The sequence below is a fragment of the Chanodichthys erythropterus genome, chromosome 1 (assembly GCF_024489055.1).
Source record: "Chanodichthys erythropterus isolate Z2021 chromosome 1, ASM2448905v1, whole genome shotgun sequence".
NCBI classification, from domain to species: Eukaryota; Metazoa; Chordata; class Actinopteri; order Cypriniformes; family Xenocyprididae; genus Chanodichthys; species Chanodichthys erythropterus.
Window position 1 is genome coordinate 8195556 of NC_090221.1, and position 20090 is coordinate 8215645.

Here is a 20090-nt window from a genome sequence, read left to right on the forward strand (position 1 = left end):
ATAGATAGACAGACACAGATAGATTGACAGACAGATTGATTGACAGACAGACAGACAGATAGACAGACACAGATAGATTGACAGACAGATTGATTGACAGACAGACAGACAGATAGACAGACACAGATAGATTGACAGACAGATAGACAAAGACAGATTGATTGAAAGACAGACAGACAGATAGACAGAAAGACAGACAGATAGATTGATTGAAAGACAGACAGACAGATAGATAGACAGACACAGATAGATTGACAGACAGATTGATTGACAGACAGACAGACAGATAGACAGACACAGATAGATTGACAGACAGATTGATTGACAGACAGACAGACAGATAGACAGACACAGATAGATTGACAGACAGGCAGATAGACAGAAAGACAGACAGATTGATTGACAGACAGACAGACAGATAGATAGACAGACACAGATAGATTGACAGATAGACAGAAAGACAGACAGATTGATTGACAGAAAGACAGACAGATAGATAGACAGACAGACAGATAGACAGAAAGACAGACAGATTGATTGACAGAAAGACAGACAGATAGATAGACAGACAGACAGATAGACAGAAAGACAGACAGATTTACAGACAGACAGACAGACAGATTGATAGACAGATTGACAGACAGACAGACAGACAGATAGATTTATAGAGACAGACAGATTGATAGACAGATTGACAGACAGATTGATAGACAGACAGACATACAGATTTTTCCTTTTTGTGCATTTTCCAGCATAAGGAAGATACTCGTATAATACCTGAGTTTTAGTCAATGTAGTAACTTTCCTGAATCACCTAATGAAAAGATAAACACTTAAAAAATAATACAGCATTTCTGATGAACATGTCTGTAATTTTAATGAATTTAACATTAAAAATGAGCATGAACACTGATGTGATGGTGTTTGCTCAGTTCCTGCTCTTTTTGTCCCCTGTATTGCGCTGGACTTCATCGGGGGCATTGACATGTGTAACTTTCTTGCGCTTTTTAATCTGCACAGCCACATGAAAACAACACACAATATTATCGTTCACATAAAGGTAACGTTACCATTAGTTTTACAGGTACATCTGTGTATGCTTTACAGCAAATTTCTGGCCACAGTTATAACAGTAAATTGAACAATGTTTTTTTAACAGTGCAGCTGAGCACCTACTGAATATTACAAATTGAGGTGAGAGCAGGTGGACAAATACGAGAGAACTGTGAAATTCAGATGTGGCTCTAAGATACTCACCATTTTAGTCAGGGCTTGAGCACTGTTTTTCTCTGATGTAGCCATAAGAGCCTGCACAATCTGAAGCTGCTTCAGACGAGTTTTCTCAAGATTGTCAATCTGAGTCTGTAGAGTCTCTGGAAGTCATAGACATCACACACACACACACACACACACACACACACACACACACACACACACACACACACACACACACACACACACACACACACACACACACACACACACACACACACACACATTAACAAACAGGGTAACAGCAATATAAAATACAATGAAACTGCTATAAAAACAGCTCAAATATTAATGAAATTGTAACTTAGACTGATATACATCAATACATATAAATGTATATATATAAAGTTATATAATGTTTAATATTTATATAATATTCTCTAAAAACAATGTAGGATATTAGTTATCTTTCAAAATATTTCTTCATAACTAAATTATGTTTAGATATTCTAAAACTGATTAATGAAATTATTTTTGTAGTGTACATGCAATGGCACCTAATACAGCAGAGTGAACACTGGATAGTAGAGCTGAGACAGAAGTATAAGCCCCATCAGACATACCTATAAATACACACACACATAAAAAACCCTTGATGCGTTACTTTCAAACTATACACAAACTATTCTCTTCAGGTTATCAAGAAATATCAAGTGATAAACTCAAACTCACGCTTAATGATGCAAACAATGAATGACTCTCTAGCCTTCAGCAGTCCACAAGCAGACTCTTGTGAATTCTGGGGCTGAAAGAGGAATTTCAGCATTCCTCGTTCATCACACAGGTCTATGATCACTGAAACACACACACACACACACACACACACACACACACACACACACACACACACACACACACACACACACACACACAGATTTGGATGGATAACCTTAAGGTATATTGTTTCAAACACGTGTAATAACTGTCATATAATCCGTGTTTACTGTTTCTGTGCAACATTTTAGCCCGCACAGAAGCGCAGATGCATTAGGGAGGAGGACAGTGTTAATGACAGTGGTAATGAGCACTCCATTAAGTGATGGGCTGATCGCAGGTAATGTCCCTTACTACATGCCACAGATGTAATCAGACACCGTTGTAGGAGTATGTGCTAAGAGAGAGTGTGAAATATTAACAGCTGAGATCCGTGACATCCTGCACAGAGGTCACGCCGGGTTTGAAGGGGCACGCTGGGCTTAACTAACCTCCTCTGACCTGGGATCTCTAAAGCATGTCAAGTACAGTTTGGCGTGCTCTCAGATACGCTTACAGGGATAAAAGACATTTCTTTGCAATGAATGTGCACTCAGAATTTGAATGACAAGAGCACAGCTCTGGAATGACTGAAAATATCTTAAAAGACAAGATTGTGTTCAATAAAAGTGCCTTAAACTGGGAAAAAAAGTGCAAATACAGTTTGCTTAATTATGCACTTTGATTATCCTCATATGTTGATGCATGAGAAAACGCATGAGAGAGCTGTACATACCTGACTCAGCAAGTCGCAACCTGGTTTTTATGTGCTGCATGAGGACAACAACTGGACAATTGGTGTTGACCAGGAACTGATCATTATCTAAATACACAGACATCACATTGATCAGCTCCATGTTATTTACTTACAGATCAAATAGAGAAATAAAACTATTTATTTGTGTACACAGAAAGAATATTAGGGTTAAGCATATAGATCTAAAAAAAGACTGTTTAAAAAAGTTGATTAATGATCCTTACCTCCATGTTTAATGTAAATAAACATTGCGACAGAAAAGAACTTGACACTTCACTGGCTGCTGTTCGGTTTTTAAGATGCTGCCGGCTGTAGCTGTGCTAACAAATTAGTGAAACAGCAGACAGAGAGTAACACAATCATCAAGACTGTGATGTCACAATGACACGGAATCAGAGTAAGATGAGGAAAAACATCTAAACTACAGCAAGAAAAACAACAATAGCATAATATGCATAATCAAAAGTTTTTATTACATATCTGTTCAACATGTTACCAAACTTAAAAAGGCAGTTTTATTACATATTATGTGCATACCCAACAAATAAAAGGTGCCACACAATTTGAAGTGATTTGAATGGATTTTGTAATTGTTTTTCTCAGAACTAACTTTTGCATTATTATTAAGCAACTGGTCACAAGGTGGTTCTTAGTGGATTTATGAAGTCATATTCACCGTCAGAAAGTGTAGAAATACCTGTAGTCTTAAAGGGTTAGTTCACCCAAAAATGAAAATTCTGTCATTTATTACTTACCCTTATGCCGTTCCACACCTTCGTTCATCTTCAGAACACAAATTAAGATATTTTAGTTGAAATCCGATGGCTCCGTGAGGCCTCCATAGTAAGCAATGTCATTTCCTCTCTCAAGATCCATAAAAGTACTAAAAACATATTTAAATCGGTTCATGTGAGCACAGTGGTTCAATATTAATATTATAAAGCGATGAGAATATTTTTGGAGCGCCAAAAATAACAAAATAACGACTTATTTAGTGATGGCCGATTTCAAAACACTGCTTCAGGAAGATTCGGAGCACAAATGAATCAGTGTGTCGAATCATGATTTAGATCGTGTTTCAAACTGCCAACGGCTGAAATCACGTGACTTTGGCGCTCCGATTCACTGTACTCCGGTGCTTCCTGAAGCAGTGTTTTGAAATCGGCCATCACTAAATAAGTCGTTATTTTGTTATTTTTGGCGCTCCAAAAATATTCTCATCGCTTTATAATATTAATATTGAACCACTGTGCTCACATGAACCGATTTAAATATGTTTTTAGTACCTTTATGGATCTTGAGAGAGGAAATGACATTGCTTACTATGGAAGCCTCACGGAGCTATCGGATTTCAAGTAAAATATCTTAATTTGTGTTCTGAAGCTGAACAAAGGTCTTAAGGGTGTGGAACGGCATAAGGGTAAGTAATCAATGACAGAATTGTCATTTTTGGGTGAACTAACCCTTTAACTTGAAACAATAGAGATATTGTTTTAGAATTAAAAACCTAACAATACCCCCAAAAAAGAGAAACACTTGTGAAAGTGTGCTATATTTCTTTAAATTAAATGCCATCGGTTTGATATATTTTTAAAATGATGTAATGCAATGACATTCATGTATTTTTGTTTTTAAATTTGGGTACAGTAAGAAATTAATCCTTCTGTTCAACAAGAGTGCATTAAATTGATCAAAACAATAACAGCAAAGGCATTTATAATGTTACAAAGGTTCCATTTCAAATAACTTTCTATTCATCAAAGAATCATGAAAAAATATATCACAGTTTCCACAAAAATATCACATATTTAATAGATATAATATAAAATATTAAAAATATTAAGCAGCACAAATTGTTTTCAACACTAAATCAGCACGATTTCAGAATGATTTCTGAAATATCATATGACACAATTCAGCTTTGCCATCACAAGAATAAGATCAGATTCTAAAATAGAGAACAATTATTTTAAATTGTAATAATATTTCTCAATGTTGTTGTTTTTACTGTATTTTTGATCAAATAAATTCCACCTTGGTGAGCATAACAACTCCAAACTATTAGGGCCACTGTAGTATTGATTAAGAAATGTTAGTCATTTAATTTTCCATCTTTCTTATACTCAAACTCTGCATATAATTGTAAAAGATAAATGTGCAAATGAAAACAGACATTGAAATGTCACTTGTGAATGTGTACAGTAAGAACGAGATGACAGTTCAGGTGAAAGGTTAACACCTCTTCGTCTTATGAGCTCTGCTCTTCTGCAGGCTCTTCTGCAGTGCTTGGTTCATCACACTTGTCGGTTTGAGGAGCAGGACTGGCCACAGGTGTGGGATCGGCTTCAGAAGAGGGTGTAACCTCGCACACATCGCAGGACGGCTCTGTGTAGTCTGGCTCAAAGGCATCCTTCAGCTCTCGGGAGATGTGAACCCAGCTCTGAGAATAAAGTGAGAGGGTTACAATGCATCCAAGTTTGAAGAGCACATTTACTCATGAAATAGAGCACAGAGTGTAGATACCTCAACATTTCCATCATGTTTATGGAACAAATCCTGTAGGTTCTTGCTAGGGTCAGGCACAACTGGAAGTAAGATGATCCCTTTCCTATTTAATATGGATTGTATTTCATTATTAGTATCATCACTCTTTATTATTACATTATATCAATACAATAAAAAAACTTTAATAAATTTACTTAGTTACTAATATATAAATAGAACATAAAGTCTTAATAAATTATAAAAAACAATAGCCTGATTTTACAGACATGGGTTAAATTAAGCCAGGATTAGGCCATAGTTCCAATTAGGACATTTAAAGGGATAGCTCACCAAAAATGAAAATTATCCCATAATTTACTCACCCTCAAGCCATCCTAGGTGTATAGGACTATCTTCCTTCTGATCTTGGCTCTTCCAAGCTAATGGTAGTGGATAGGGGTTGAGATTTTGAAGCCAAAAAATGCATCCATCCATCATTAAAGTATTCCATACGGCTCCAAAGGGTTAATAAAGGCCTTCTGAAGTGAAGCGATGGGGTTTTATGATTTAAAACTTTCTTAACTATAATAACTAGCTTCCAGCAGATGGCCGTATGCATCGATTTGTGTCAGAAAAGTAACTTCTGACCTGAGCCGACACATGCGGAAGCAAATTTTAGAGGATTTTTATAGAAGAGGAGCTTGAGTTTGTTGCACAACTTATTTAAACTGTGAGAAGCGTCTAAAGCTTATGTTACTCCATCCTACGTCATACATTGCGTCAAGGGGTTACTCTTGTGGTTTGTATGGTCGTCTGCTGGAAATTAGATATTATAGTTAATAAAGTTTTAAATATGGATATTTTTCTTACAAAAACCCATCGCTTTGCTTCAGAAGGCCTTTATTAGAAGGCCTTTATTATCCTCCTGAAGTTTTATTGATCATTTTTATGATGGATTGATGCATTTTTTCGGGCTTCGAAATCACGCCCCTGTTCATTACCATAATAAAGCTTGGAAGGGCAAGGATATTTTTAAATATATCTCTGATTGTGTTTTGCCTATAAGAATATAGTCATATACACCTAGGATGGCTTGAGTGTGAGTAAATCATGGGATAGTTTTCATTTTTGGGTGCACTATCCCTTTAAGTAGCCTTTATAAGTGTGCCTTAGAAAAAACAACTGGGGCCTCATGTATAAAACTTTACGTAGATTTCATCCTAAAAGTGTGCGTACACACAAAAGACAGATTTTCCGTATGCACAAAAGTTTTTTAGATTTATAAAACCATGCGTACACCAGAACCTGTGCAAAATTCCCTTTATAAAACCCAGTCAGTGGAAGATTGTGCGTAGCTACATGAATCTCCACCCTGTTTCCTCCCTGAAAAAACCATATTTGCAGCTTACAACGCCTAGTTTTACTATGCATTACGTCATCTGCATATCATTTCCATGCACATTCCCCTCCACGTGACACTATGTTTAATGGCACAAGACATTAGGAAAATATGATTATAAATGCTGTCACATTATATCGCTAAAAAAAAATCATTCACTATCCTTGTCTTGGTTTAGAAAAAAATAAATCAAACTTGTATAACATACTGTTCAGTATATTTTCAGTGAAGAGTTATTCTCGTTCTTTTCCACTGGCCAAATAGTATTTTTTAATTGCTTTAAACAAATCAAATTTATGCAATTTTGCCAGTAAACATAGCCTATATTTTAGGATGTTTATATATTTTTAATTGAAACAGAAAGGCGCCTTGTTTTGACAAAACATTTCAAAAATAAAATCTACATACTGTTTCCTTCAAAATCTATCCTTCAAATACAAAGGCATTTTTCATAATATTGGGAGGACCATGAAATGGGTTATCTTTAGGCTACTGTGTGTCTGTGTACGACACCAGCAGCACACCTACATTATTCGCACAAAAATATTTTCTCAGAACACGAGTAAAGCGGAATTATAATGCACCAAGCAATCCTCACTGTAGTTAAAATATTAAAACACAGCATGCCACAGGAAAAGTGTTCAAAAGCAGCGCATCCACTACAAATATTTCTATTTAAAGTTAATATAAAATATTGTAACTTCAGTATAATGATTTCATGTCATTTCGGTGCTTAACTCTATTAAGGAGAGTGACATATTTAATCTAAATGTGGGAATTGAAATGTTTAAATGGAAAACAGAGTTTAAAATCATTCTGTTTACTTCATTACTTCGCTCACTCAAGTAAAAGAATGCAAATACACGGTCTAGAACTCCAGTACGGTGTGCACATTTTAACGCTAAATTTATTTTTTATAAATCCTGACATGTGCATGGAAAATTGAGTATGCATATTTCAGTGCCTTTTTTGTGCGTACGCAACGTTAATACATCAGGCCCCTGGTGTGCATCTTGACAAAAAAACAGCACTAAAACACGCATTTTAGGCTAGGCTTAAGCCTTGTCTGTGGAATGGGGGAAAATATCAAAAATGTTATGTTTAGGAAAGACTGAATGTCTTGAACATCTCTCACCTCTCACAATAGCACAACAACAAACCCAGACAGAACAGCAAAAGTACTGACAGAATACCATACAACCACTGCCACCAGCCTTGTCTGCTGATGTTCTCTAGAAAACAGAAAAGCACGATTGAAAAATGTAAGAAGAGTAAATCTCTACATGTCCCTCACTGTCACTGTGTAGCCCACCTGCACTGCCCCACTCCACTGGAGGGCTCCAGTCACTCCATAAATCTGAAGAACCACAGACACCAGCGACTGTGCTCCGGACTTGGAAAACATAGTGCTTGTTCCGCGAGACCTGCGTCAGACTGTATGACTTTACTTCTGTCACATTTGTTGACAACTGGGAGCAAAAGAGAGATGAAGATGAGACAGTTGGTAGAATGAATGTAAAATGGTCATAATATCGTATCTATTTTCTCACCTGAGTTGCGTCTTTCTGGTTGCGGAGATTATAGACTACACAGTTATTTTTAGGGGTGGTGCTGTTCCACTGTAGTAAAAGTGTGCTGTTGTGCTCAATCCACTTCACTGAGAGGTTATAGGGCACATTTAGCTGCACTAAACAAATATATGTACAATAATAAACAAATGAGTTATTAGTTTGGAGGGAATCAATTATGTCAGATAACTTACAACATACTCATTAAATATATCTAATAATACATAAAGGGATAGAGTCATTATAACAAAAAAGGGGTGATGAGGATCTTGATATACTCTATTCACTAAATGTATAAAAAAGTGGACATGAAATATTTAAATTGTTTTATTATGTGTCATAATGAGAAGAAAAAAACTGGCAAAAGAATGCTATGATTGGCCAATCAGAAGCAAGAAACACAGAGAAATTAAATGATTTTAAGAGGACTAGAGGGTGAAGAAATTATGTATATTAATAATATAAACTACCATTCAAAAATTTGGGGTTTGTAAATTTTTTTTTTGTCTTAGAAAAAAGTAGTTTATGCTCACCAAAGATGCTATTATTTGATCAAAAATACAGTAAAAAAATATTGTGAAATATTATTATAATTTTAAAAATCTGTTTTGTATTTTAATATATTGTAAAATGTAATTTATTCCTGTGATCAAAGCTGAATTTTCAGTATCATTACTCCAGTCTTCAGTGTCACATGATCCTTCCGAAATCATTCTAATATGCTGATTTGCTCAAGAAATATCTCTTATCATTATCAGCGTTGGAAACTGGTATGCTGCTTTGTATTTTAGTGGAAACTGTGTCAAAACTTCTGTCAAAAGAACAGCATTTCTTTTGAAATCTTTTGTAACATTATAAATGTCACTTTTTATTCATTTATGCATCCTTGCTGGATAAAAGTATTCATTTTTCCAATAAAAAAATAAATAAATCATACTAATCCCAATTTTTGAACAGTAGTCTAGATTCACAAGCATCTTTTGACACACCATTGAGACATTGTAAATCTGTTTGATTTCTTACCACGTCTCTGGAGGGAATCAAAAATTTTTGTAAAAGTGTGGTTTCCTTCAGTTGACACAGATGTATGAAATTTTGAAAAACTCTGGATATGGTTTTTGAGAGGAATTCTGCAGCCTACAGTGTAATTGTGCTCCAAGATGTATTCTCGACAGTAGTGGGAGTCGTCGTTTGCAAAGCTGACAAAGTAAATAGAAAATCTAATATTATTTCTCACTTATCAGTTATTACCACAAAACAATATTCAACATGTGTCAAAATAATACACGTAGATACATAAATGTATTCAGGAATATGGGTGAAATGGGTTGTGGGATACTTACTTACTGCTGAAGGTGTAGTTCATTGTTGATGTGTCTGGGATCCAGATGCACTGCACATACTCGAGGTTGATGATCTTACAATCCACAGCTACACGGGCCAACATGTTCCCAAAAATATTAATGTAACAATTCACAAATAATAAAAAAAGTGTCTACAAGTTATTAATTTTTTTTTTTTTTTTATTGTTGAACTTCAGTTTCCCGCAACCCACACAGAGAGAATACTTATCAGTTTCAGAATCACAAACCTCAAGTGCATCACACACACGCACAAAAGACATCCGAAAGAAAAACCGTGGAAATCCCCACTACAACCATCTGAACTTATCTCCCAAACTTTTTGTCTTTTAGAAGACAAAAACTAAATGCAAACATACAATCACAATCCTCTTTTACAAACAGTATTTTCTCAGTGAGGATTATAATCCCAATCTTGTGATAACTCATAAAGGTTTGCGAACATTTATAGCATTGTTAACCACAAAAAAAAAACAAAAAAAAAAACACTATGTAGTACAATGTTGTGTGTAATTATATACTTACTCGGAGCAGCTGCTGAAAAGCATGGTTGAAAGGGCAGAATTAAGAACAGAAGCCCAAAATATAGTCTTGGTGTGTGAATGTAAGTCATGCTCTCCTCTGAGCGTCTGAGCAACAAATGACTGTGGTCTAATACTACACAGGATGTTCATTACAGCGTGTTTCCTTGACAACTTCCGGGTTTTTAAGTATAAATATCTTGATAAACAGCCTGACAGTTCCTTTGTCACTTAATAGAAGTCATGAGGAAAAAAATAGATATATTTAAAATAATTTATTAGTAATTACTGTGATCTGAAATTTTATAATAACAATGTTTTTTTTCGATCAACAATTGACTTTTCATATAATTGGCCAAAACAAGAAAGCACTGCTTAATACAGCTGCATATAACTCTCACCACTATGGTGTCTATATCATTATTATACAACCCTTTAGTGCATATGTAACCCCACACCCAGGTCCTACTCACCCCGCTCTGTGTGGGCCTCGAACCTGGGTTTCCGGCGTGGGAGTTGGGCGCTCTAACAAGGAGGCTAAAGGCTGTAACCTCTAGTGTCTGTCGCTAGAGCATCTCTTGAGGTCAGAGGAGTGAAGTTTTTACTTGCACAGCAACTATTAGCTGGCCTCCGTCACACTCACCCCCCTAAACCTCACTCCCATCCCGGTCACGGCACCAATGTAACCCCTCACCCAGGTCCTACTTACCCCGCTCTGTGCGGGCCTCGAACCTGGGTCTCCGGTGTGGGAAGCGGGCGCTCTAACAAGGAGGCTATATATCATCAAAGGTCAGTTATTAGTTTGGTAAAAACTAGTTCATCTCAAATCATTAGATTCCAGAGTGTCCAGTGCAGGTATTCCCATTAAAACAGGTTCATCCTCAGCCCAAAATGCCATCAGTAATCGTCACGGTCCAAGAGACAGTGCTTAAACAAGTCCGACGGCTTTATCTAAAAAGTTGGCGAAGATCTGAGGTTGACCAGGCACATAAGTTGACAAAGCAGACAGATCCATATCCCTCAAAGTCTGAGGCAGGGTACTGTGATAACGGGTTAAAAACACATGAAGATGGACATTTGCCGTTAGCACATCAAAAGTAACCATAATCAAAAGACTTGGTCACTTCGCATATAAAACAAACCTGCAAGTGCAGTAGATAAGATGAGAATCTGCCTGCAGCTGCTTTGCGAGCTCCAGCTGATGATTGTCCATTAATTTATCATTGACCACCACGAGGAGAGGTTTATTTGCTCCGAGTGCTTCCAAGCAGCTTCCTGCTCCTAATGGGGATAGAGCCAATATTATGACCTCATTTCTAATCTGGGTTCACCTTTTTAAAGTCCACACCAAACATTACAGGAGGGGTTTGTAATCTTTAAGATGCCATGGACCCCCAAATATGATCATCTTTCAACCCCCCCACCATAAAATTTAAAAGGCATCTATGTATTTTTAAGTATAAAGACCTAATTTATACTATGAAAAAATAATATTATAAATATGTGTAAAATATTGTTTGGAGATTTTTTTTGTCTTACGTTACATTAAAGGGTTAGTTCACCCAAAAATTTAATTTCTGTCATTAATTACTCACCCTCATGTCGTTCCAAACCCGTAAGACTTTCGTTCATCTTTGGAAGACAAATGAAGGTCTTACGGGTGTGGAACGACATGAGGGTGAGTAATTAATGACAGAAATTTTAATTTTTGGGTGAACTAACCCTTTAAGCTGTACTCTTAGATGTAGTATTTTTTATTTTAATCAATTTATTGACTTACTATAATCAATGATTTAGTTTAATCATTTTATTATTATTACTTATTTTACACTGTTTGTCTCTATACTTTTCCTCTGACCCTGTTGCACTACCTTTTAGATATAATTTTTTAACAGACACAATTATGCAGAAATTAAAGTAGAAACATGTTATTCTAATGATCTGATATTCACATTTGTCAGTCCAGATCTGTTATCTGGTGTTACTGATCTGATAGTTATTATATAAATTATATATGTTTTCTGAATTTGCCTGCATAAACCTAATTTATGTTTTAACTGAACTGTATTTTGGACAAAACAAGCTTTAACCCACCAGCATGACTGATGACCAGATCTGAGTGTCTCATGTCCTCGGCGATCGAGTCTTTGAAGCGAAACACTTGCAGTGTCAGTCCTGGACAGCTGTCTGGATCCGGCACGACTGAACCTCTGCCAACCTGAAGCACCATGTCTGTGTATCCACGGTGAATTAATGCCTTCATTCAGAAACATAAGTCATTAGTGAGTCAGGATATCTAAACCCTCACGGGATACTGCGGTTAAAACTAACTCACAGGTACCTAAATGTATTCGTTTCCTTCGCAGCTCACTATTTAGGAATGATATTATTACCTTCACAGACTCTTCTGAAGTCAAAGTGCCAATCAGATCATCAAAACTTGTTGTCCCGACAGTTACAAATACAGTTTTCATTGTATCAGTGTGATAGGCTTTACTAATTGTAGTAGAAAACAGACTGGGAAAAAATGAAAACAGAAATCGTGTAGAAAAAATAAACATGAAGTTTCTCTCCACCCTTCAAAATAAAAGTCCTACTATAAGGGAACTACTCTACCTGAGTCTTGTGTCTGATTTTAAAAGAACTTGGTGGTATCTCAAAGTATTCTAAAATATTTTTTATATAGATAGATAGATAGATAGATAGATAGATAGATAGATAGATAGATAGATAGATAGATACTGGTAGTCCACTGTATGAAGAATTTTCTGGGTATAATATGTCACACTTTACTTTATTTTGCTATCCTCACTTACATAAATTAACTATAGTGTCCTGCACCCACTAGTAAAAATATATCAAAAATAAATGAACTGTCGGTGAGCAGAAGAGACTTCTTTAAAAAACATTAAAAAATCTTACCGTTCAAACTTTTGACTGGTTTTGTGTGTGTGTGTGTGTGTGTGTGTGTGCACATATATATATATATATATATATATATATATATATATATATGCAGTAGCCTAAGCAAACAAACAAAACAATACATAAAACAAAACACTTACAGAAGCGATTTACAAATGAGAACAATAGAAGCAATCAAATCAACAAGAGGTCAACAGTATGTCAGTGCTGTGTCAAGTCTCAGTTAGTGAAATGCACGTAGCAAGTTTTTCTTTTTAAATATAAAGAGAAAAAGAATAGAAATATAAAAAGTGCTAAAATTAAAATGTTATTAAAAAATATTGATGAAAAAGATGCCTTTTTAAACATTTTCTGAAAAATTATCATGATGATGATCATTTTCTCTGAATGAGTTAGACAGGTCATTCAAACATAAATATTTTATTTGCATGGCCCTTTCCTGTTATGTAGTACATAACTGCACATCTCATTAGTTATCTATATATTTATATCTATATTACACCTTTTGCTAATATGAAAATCATTCTGTTATCAAAGTATCATATGATAAACATGGGGGGGGGCATTTTAAATAAATATTTTTACTATTTTCTGGCATTTTTTTATATATATATATATATATATATATATATATATAGAAATATGTCCTTAAAGACATAAAAAACTTACAGAGCACCAATGACTCATGTAATTATTAAATCCTTTTATATTGAAACCTACTGAGCACCCTTTAGAGAACTGGTTCTCAATAAGGGCGCTGGGGGCAGGATGATACACCTGAATTTGGAGCCCTAAATTACTTGTTTTTAAATATATCCTCTAAGTCTGGATAGTGAACTCTTGCTGGGTGACACAAGAACATTCAGAGATGACTCCTGAAGCCACTCCCATGAGTCACAGAAGGTCTTTGACTCAGATGTGCCTTTTGTCAAGTGTCTCTGCTACAGATATCTAATCAAGTTCTGCAGATGGTCACCATTCCAACAGGTTTTTCCATCTCCACACAGAATGTTGCAGCTGTTACAGTAGCTGTTACGTTCTTACCCATCTCCTTGACCAAAGGCCTTATGGGCAAACAGCAAAGGGCTGAACCTTGGTGATTTTTTTTGTATTTAATACAGCATTTAAAATACTTTAGAGAACACACATGGTTTTAATTCTCTCTCTCTCGGCTAAAGTCCTGAATTTCAGTTAGATGTGTATAGAACATTACATACAGTATATTAACGGCATCATCCCTATATATTTTGTATATATTATAAAAATTTAAATCTTTAAAACAGGTTTTAGTTGGGAAAGACCCACATAATCAGTAAGCAAACAGTGTTCCTCAAGCTCATCACGAGATCCGCAGATTTCAGACATTGGGTTTCTGCCACAATAAGACAGATTGTTGGGAACTGATAATGGCTGATTTCCAGGCAACCCAAAGGTCATTATCAAAAGCCTATTGTGAGGTATTGCATGCATCAATTGTGAGTTCTTTATTTAGTTGTTTTTGGTTTAAATGCCTCAAAAATGTCATTGATTACCAACTTTGGTATTTGCACATTTTTTGTGCTTACAGTATAAAGAGCTAAGAGTTATATTCACATTACTGCAATGAATGACCTTTAACATTGCAAGTTTCTATAGAAGCAGTGGTGGAAATGTGTCAAAAACAAAGATTACAAGAAGAGACTGACAACACAGGTTTCAGACTGTAATCATTTAAGGCATCATCAATGCTGTACTTCAGAAACAATGCATACTATAGTCACAAAAAGCCAAAACAGCCAACGTAATATAAAAACGCAATATTCATCTATCTCAGTAATTAAAGACTTTAATAAATAGAGTATTAGGAGAGAAAGCATACATACCAGTAGTTTAAAAAAAAAAAAAAATCAAGAGGGGGGGGGGGGGGGGAGAACAGAAATTTTAAATAATGAGGTTTCAAACCTGCATAATGGCTGTTACAGTTTAATAATAAGATATCAAACTTAATATGTTAAAAGAAAAAAAAAAAAACAGGGAACATTTACAACAGAGCATCTCCAGGGATGTTATAGCCCTGAGCTGACCTGCTCGTCATAACACTTTTCCCTATATACGAAAAATAGCTATTAATAGCCCAAAAGTTTTCTGTGCTCCAATTCGCAGACTTGAATTGTTTCCAGGTAACCAAAACATAACTTGAAGATATTGTATATGTGCTCTACAATCCAGACCCAGGAGGATTTGAGTTTTGAAGACCCTGCGATGATTTATTTCCGGGCAGAACATTCAAGCCTCGGCCAGATGTCTTAAGTGTCAGAGTTCAAGGGGCTCAGTGGCACAGGTGTGGCTCAGAGGGTCATACGATCAGAGACTGGTTCAAAAGAGCGTCCGTCTGGATCATGTGTCTAAGAAACACAGAAATGAGAAATGTGCTGTGGTTACAAGAAATAGAAACAACTTTATTGAACTCTTTGGAATTTAACTTTCAAATAAATGACACCCAAGTCTGAAGTAAGATAATTTTCAATCAGCAAAACCTCTGAGGCTGTAAAAAACTGTTTACATAAAGACACCACTGAAATGCCACATCTCCGGAACTCGATTTCCTGTTTTGTGACATCACTTTCCATTCAGGATGTTTGGATTTCCTTTTTCTTCACAAGGATCGTCCAGACAGCTTCATCTCGATGGTACTGGGACTAAGCAGTTTCACATTCTTGTTGTGATCCAATGATAACGGAGACAAGTCAGACTAGAGCTTCTGTCCTCAGTTTAGATTTATTTGTACTATCCATCTATCTATCCGTTTATGTTTGGTCAGAATTATCACAACACAATTATATGCAAAGACAAAAAAGAGAGACCCAATGAGATATGAGTGCACTAGAAAGCCTGAATGTTGGTTTGTTTTTTGCTCGAAGCTTTTTACCTGGAGTGAAAGTAAGGCCGGGACGTTCACTGCACAACGCAGGCGGTGCAGCACTGCTCTTGCTTCTCGGGCAAAGTGGTGTAGTTCATCTGCCTCACAATCTCCGCAAACAGCTCATCCACCATGCTCTTGCTCTTGGCCGAGGTCTCTATGAAGGGACAGCCCCACTCTTGTGCAAGGGCACGGCCGTCAGAACCCGCGACCTCCCGCTCGGACTCCAGGTCTACCTTATTCCCCACCAAGATCAGAGGCACCTTCTCAAAGCGCTTCACACGAACGATCTGGTCCCGCATTGGTCTGATGTCCTGCGGAGCATGGAGATAAGGGTGTGTTCATGGGAAACAAATGTAGATAACACACAGTTTAAAGGGATAGTTCACCCAAAAATGAAAATTTGATGTTTATCTGCTTACCCCCAGTGCATCCAAGATGTAGGTGACTTTTTTTCTTCAGTCAAACGCAAATTATGATTTTTAACTGCAAGCGCTGCCGTCTGTCAGTCAAATAATAGCAGTAGATGGGAACTTCAACTATAACAGTAAATAAAACTTGCTTAGACAAATCAAAATTAAAACCTGCGGCTCGTGACGACACATTAATGTCCTAAGAGACGAAACGATCGGTTTGTGCGAGAAACCGAACATTATTTATATCATTTTTACCTCTAATACACCACTATGTCCAACTTCGTTCAGCTTCCTGTTAGTGAGGTCAAAAAACGCGTTGTGATGACGGAAGTGATGTCTCGCCCATATACTTCAATGAGTGCGAGACATCACTTCCGTTGTCAGAGCACGATCAGACCTCACTAGCCGGAAGCTGAACGAAGTTGGACATAGTGGTGTATTAGAGGTAAAAAATGATATAAATACTGTTCGGTTTCTCGCACAAACCGATCGTTTCGTGTCTTAGGACATTAATGTGTCGTCACGAGCCGCAGGGTTTAATTTTGATTTGTCTATGGAAGTTTTTTTCAACTCTTATTGTTCAAGTTCCCAATCACTGCTATTATTTGACTGACAGACGGCAGCGGTTGCAGTTAAAAATCATAATTTGCGTTCGACTTTAGAAAAAAAGTCATCTTCATCTTGGATGCCCTGGGGGTAAGCAGATAAACATCAAATTTTCATTTTTGGGTGAACTATCCCTTTAAGAGAAATGAACACTGTGATGAAACCGAAGTAGCAACAGATCTTGTCTTCTGTATTGTAATGTACCATTGAGTGTAAGAGATCATTAAAAAGGAAAAATGTAGGGCGGGGAATTGATTCTGTCCATAGGTTGACTTGATTTTGAGATGTGGCACTCAAAAGTGAAAACAGATGAACGCGAACTTTACGGGTGTGGTTTAAGCGGACAAAATGATTGGAAAAGTCCTGTATACGTAACCACAGAGAAGTGTTGTTTCACCAGAATATCCACTTATGACATTTTGATTACGCATATTGCTCACTGTAAGATCTAACATGCATTTTAAAATGGGTGAATATTAATTTCATGCCAACTTGTTGAAGTTAGGGGCTGATGACTTCAAGTAATTTATCTGGCTTCAAGTAGACATCTTTTTTTCTGCTTTAGTGTATTAGGATCCCATCCAATTATGTTGTTCCTAAATATATTATTTTTCTGATTTGTGGAATAAAATATTTTCCTATGTAAAACAAAATGTTATGTACATGTTTTGAATTGGATAATAAAAAAGTTATAATACAAATAGTGGGTGTGTGAGGTCAACAGTGAATTTGAATATACCAAGTTTCAACCTGTTGCATGTGTCGCAAAACTACTTTTACTTATGATTTCATGTCATCTAGTTTGGCTGAAGTGGTTTAGGTTTCTAAATCACAGAAGTTCCTGGTTTTCCGACCTCGTTTGTGGTATTACGCAAGTAACAGTGGTCATAATGTCCTAATTTAAACCTCAAGTGCCTATTTGCTGAACTAGTATCACTAGATATGAGATGCAGCACTCACCTGAAATGACTGCTGATTGACAAGGCTGTAGACTAGAATGAAGCCTTGCCCATTTTTAATGTACAGATCTCGCATGGACGCAAACTGCTCGGTCCCAGCGGTGTCCAGGATCTCCAGCACCGAGGGGGACGAATCCACCTCGATCTCCTTCCTATAGAAGTCCTCAATGGTCGGGTCATATTTTTCTATGAATGTTCCGGTCACAAACTGGACCGTGAGTGCGGACTTGCCCACGCCGCCGCTGCCCAGCACAACCACCTTATACTCCTTCATTTGGTCTGATCCAGGCTTAATCTACAGCTAACTTTACCTGCTCAGCATCGGCCATAAAACCTAAAAAATACCACAGCACTTCTTATCGAGACGTTTTATGATCAAAACAACACCAGAGGAGCACTTTTCTCGGGTTCGAAGAAATCAAAAGCACAGATTCAACAGAGGAGTGTTTTATCTGAGTGAATGTCTAGCTAAATCCACAACGCCCCTCCATCTGCACTCTATCTCCATCGAGATCCGATCATCCGAAAGTTTATTAGCCACAGAGGCGATATAAAACACAAGTATAGTATGTAGTCGTGTCCATGTTTGGTGTCCGTGTGAATGGAGCGCTACATGACTAGCGTTAGCTGGCTAGTGCTTCTAAAAGAGAGCGAGGCTGCACTCACACACAAACGGCCCTTTCCTGATTTAATACCGCTTCTAAACGACGAATTTAATCACCGGCTTCAGGTTTCTTGGTCTGAGATCATCAGCTCATAGACGCTGTCTTTGAATCCTGCATTGCCTTCCCTTCTTGTGTCTCTTTCCCCCGGCCCGCCTCTGCATATCGGCCCAGACAGCAGCAGCAGCGGCCCCGCAGCGGAGCTCTTCTCACACAGTCGCGTGAACGAACTGTTCTTCAGATTCGGATCATTTCAATGAATCGGTTGAATTGGTTCACGGACTGGACGAATCGGCGAGGGTATTTGGAACCAAGGATTTGACTGACAGGCCTTAAAGGATTAGTTCACTTTCAAATTAAAATTTCCTGATAATTTACTCACCCACATGTCATCCAAGATGTTCATGTCTTTCTTTCTTTAGTTTTTTTTTTTTTTTTTTAGAAAATGAGCAATGGTTTCTCTAGATAAGACCCTTATTTCTCATCTGGGATCGCTGTAAACTGTAATTTCGACCTTCAACCATTTGGGATCCAGTGAAGTCCACTATATGGAGAAAAATCCTGGAATGTTTTCATCAAAAACCTTAATTTCTTTTCGACTGAAGAATGTCATCTTGGATGACATGGGAGTGAGTAAATTATCAAGAAATTTTAATTAGAAAGTGAACTAATCCTTTAAATAGCTGAATAGCAGAAATGTTACAAAAACGTACAGGAAATATGTTTACAAATTAACTGTATGGTAATTTTATCAACACCGTTGATTTACTGTGCAAAACGTTTTCCCAACAGATATAGGCTAAGCAATAGTCTGAATTACTTTGTTTGATAAACTGAATAATGACTGCAACAACAACAACAACAACAAAAAAACTGAAATGACATACATGCAAATTAAATACTCGTTTTAGTAAAACTTAACATTTTAATATGGGACGCCAGTCAGAGCCGACGTCGTGACGCTATTACGTTATGACGCAAGGGGAGCTCAAAGTCGTTTTTCTGAACCGGTTCAAAAACGAACTGTTCAAAAGAACCGATTCGCAGACATAAGGCGGGCCCCGTAGAGAAGCGCTTTTCTCTCACACGCCTCACACTGACCAATAAACATCCGCCGGAAATAACATCACTCTCACAATAAGTATTTAAAAAGTATAAACACAGGACAGCAATTTAGAATAGAAAATAAGTTTATTTTTATTTTATTTTTTATGTAAATCTGAATGGCAATGAACTAATTAGTTTTCAATAACCTGAAATGAATATAGCAGTATCTTTGAAAGCTGATTCTGATTCTAGGGGAATCATTGAAAAAAATAAAAATAATAATAATAAAAAATATACACAGAGAGAGAGAGAGAGAGAGAGAGAGAGAGAGAGGGAGTGCTGGGTGGATTACTTCCAAATTAGGTGACAAACATTGTAGTTAGTAATGTAATCTAGATTACTCATTTAAGGTAATGTAAATGACTAAATGACTACTTTTCGGGGTACTTTTGAGATTACTT

The 20090-nt window shown here is 36.7% G+C and overlaps 4 protein-coding genes across 4 annotated transcripts; all 4 read right to left on the minus strand.

The window, feature by feature from the left end:
* Window positions 1-644: 644 nt before the first annotated feature.
* On the minus strand, window positions 645-2882 carry c1hxorf65 (chromosome 1 CXorf65 homolog). The gene is made up of 5 exons (XM_067393973.1): window positions 2762-2882; window positions 1945-2067; window positions 1770-1835; window positions 1258-1373; window positions 645-1012 (listed from the first exon to the last, which is right to left on the minus strand). The coding sequence occupies exons 1-5, from the start codon at window positions 2880-2882 to the stop codon at window positions 929-931; spliced, it is 510 nt and encodes a 169-aa protein (XP_067250074.1). The 3' UTR covers window positions 645-928.
* Window positions 2883-4183: 1301 nt separating this feature from the next.
* il2rgb (interleukin 2 receptor, gamma b) lies at window positions 4184-10233 on the minus strand. The gene is made up of 8 exons (XM_067386381.1): window positions 10120-10233; window positions 9577-9664; window positions 9257-9432; window positions 8216-8352; window positions 7978-8134; window positions 7801-7897; window positions 5306-5390; window positions 4184-5222 (listed from the first exon to the last, which is right to left on the minus strand). Exons 1-8 carry the CDS (start codon window positions 10205-10207, stop codon window positions 5031-5033), a joined length of 1020 nt encoding a protein of 339 aa, XP_067242482.1. The 5' UTR covers window positions 10208-10233; the 3' UTR covers window positions 4184-5030.
* A 791-nt stretch (window positions 10234-11024) lies between these two features.
* zgc:92907 (uncharacterized protein LOC436733 homolog) lies at window positions 11025-12678 on the minus strand. The gene is made up of 4 exons (XM_067386395.1): window positions 12509-12678; window positions 12210-12372; window positions 11258-11396; window positions 11025-11155 (listed from the first exon to the last, which is right to left on the minus strand). The coding sequence occupies exons 1-4, from the start codon at window positions 12674-12676 to the stop codon at window positions 11044-11046; spliced, it is 582 nt and encodes a 193-aa protein (XP_067242496.1). The 5' UTR covers window positions 12677-12678; the 3' UTR covers window positions 11025-11043.
* A 2066-nt stretch (window positions 12679-14744) lies between these two features.
* rap2c (RAP2C, member of RAS oncogene family) lies at window positions 14745-18807 on the minus strand. The gene is made up of 3 exons (XM_067372730.1): window positions 17922-18807; window positions 15949-16253; window positions 14745-15424 (listed from the first exon to the last, which is right to left on the minus strand). Exons 1-2 carry the CDS (start codon window positions 18192-18194, stop codon window positions 15975-15977), a joined length of 552 nt encoding a protein of 183 aa, XP_067228831.1. The 5' UTR covers window positions 18195-18807; the 3' UTR covers window positions 14745-15424; window positions 15949-15974.
* Window positions 18808-20090: the final 1283 nt, after the last annotated feature.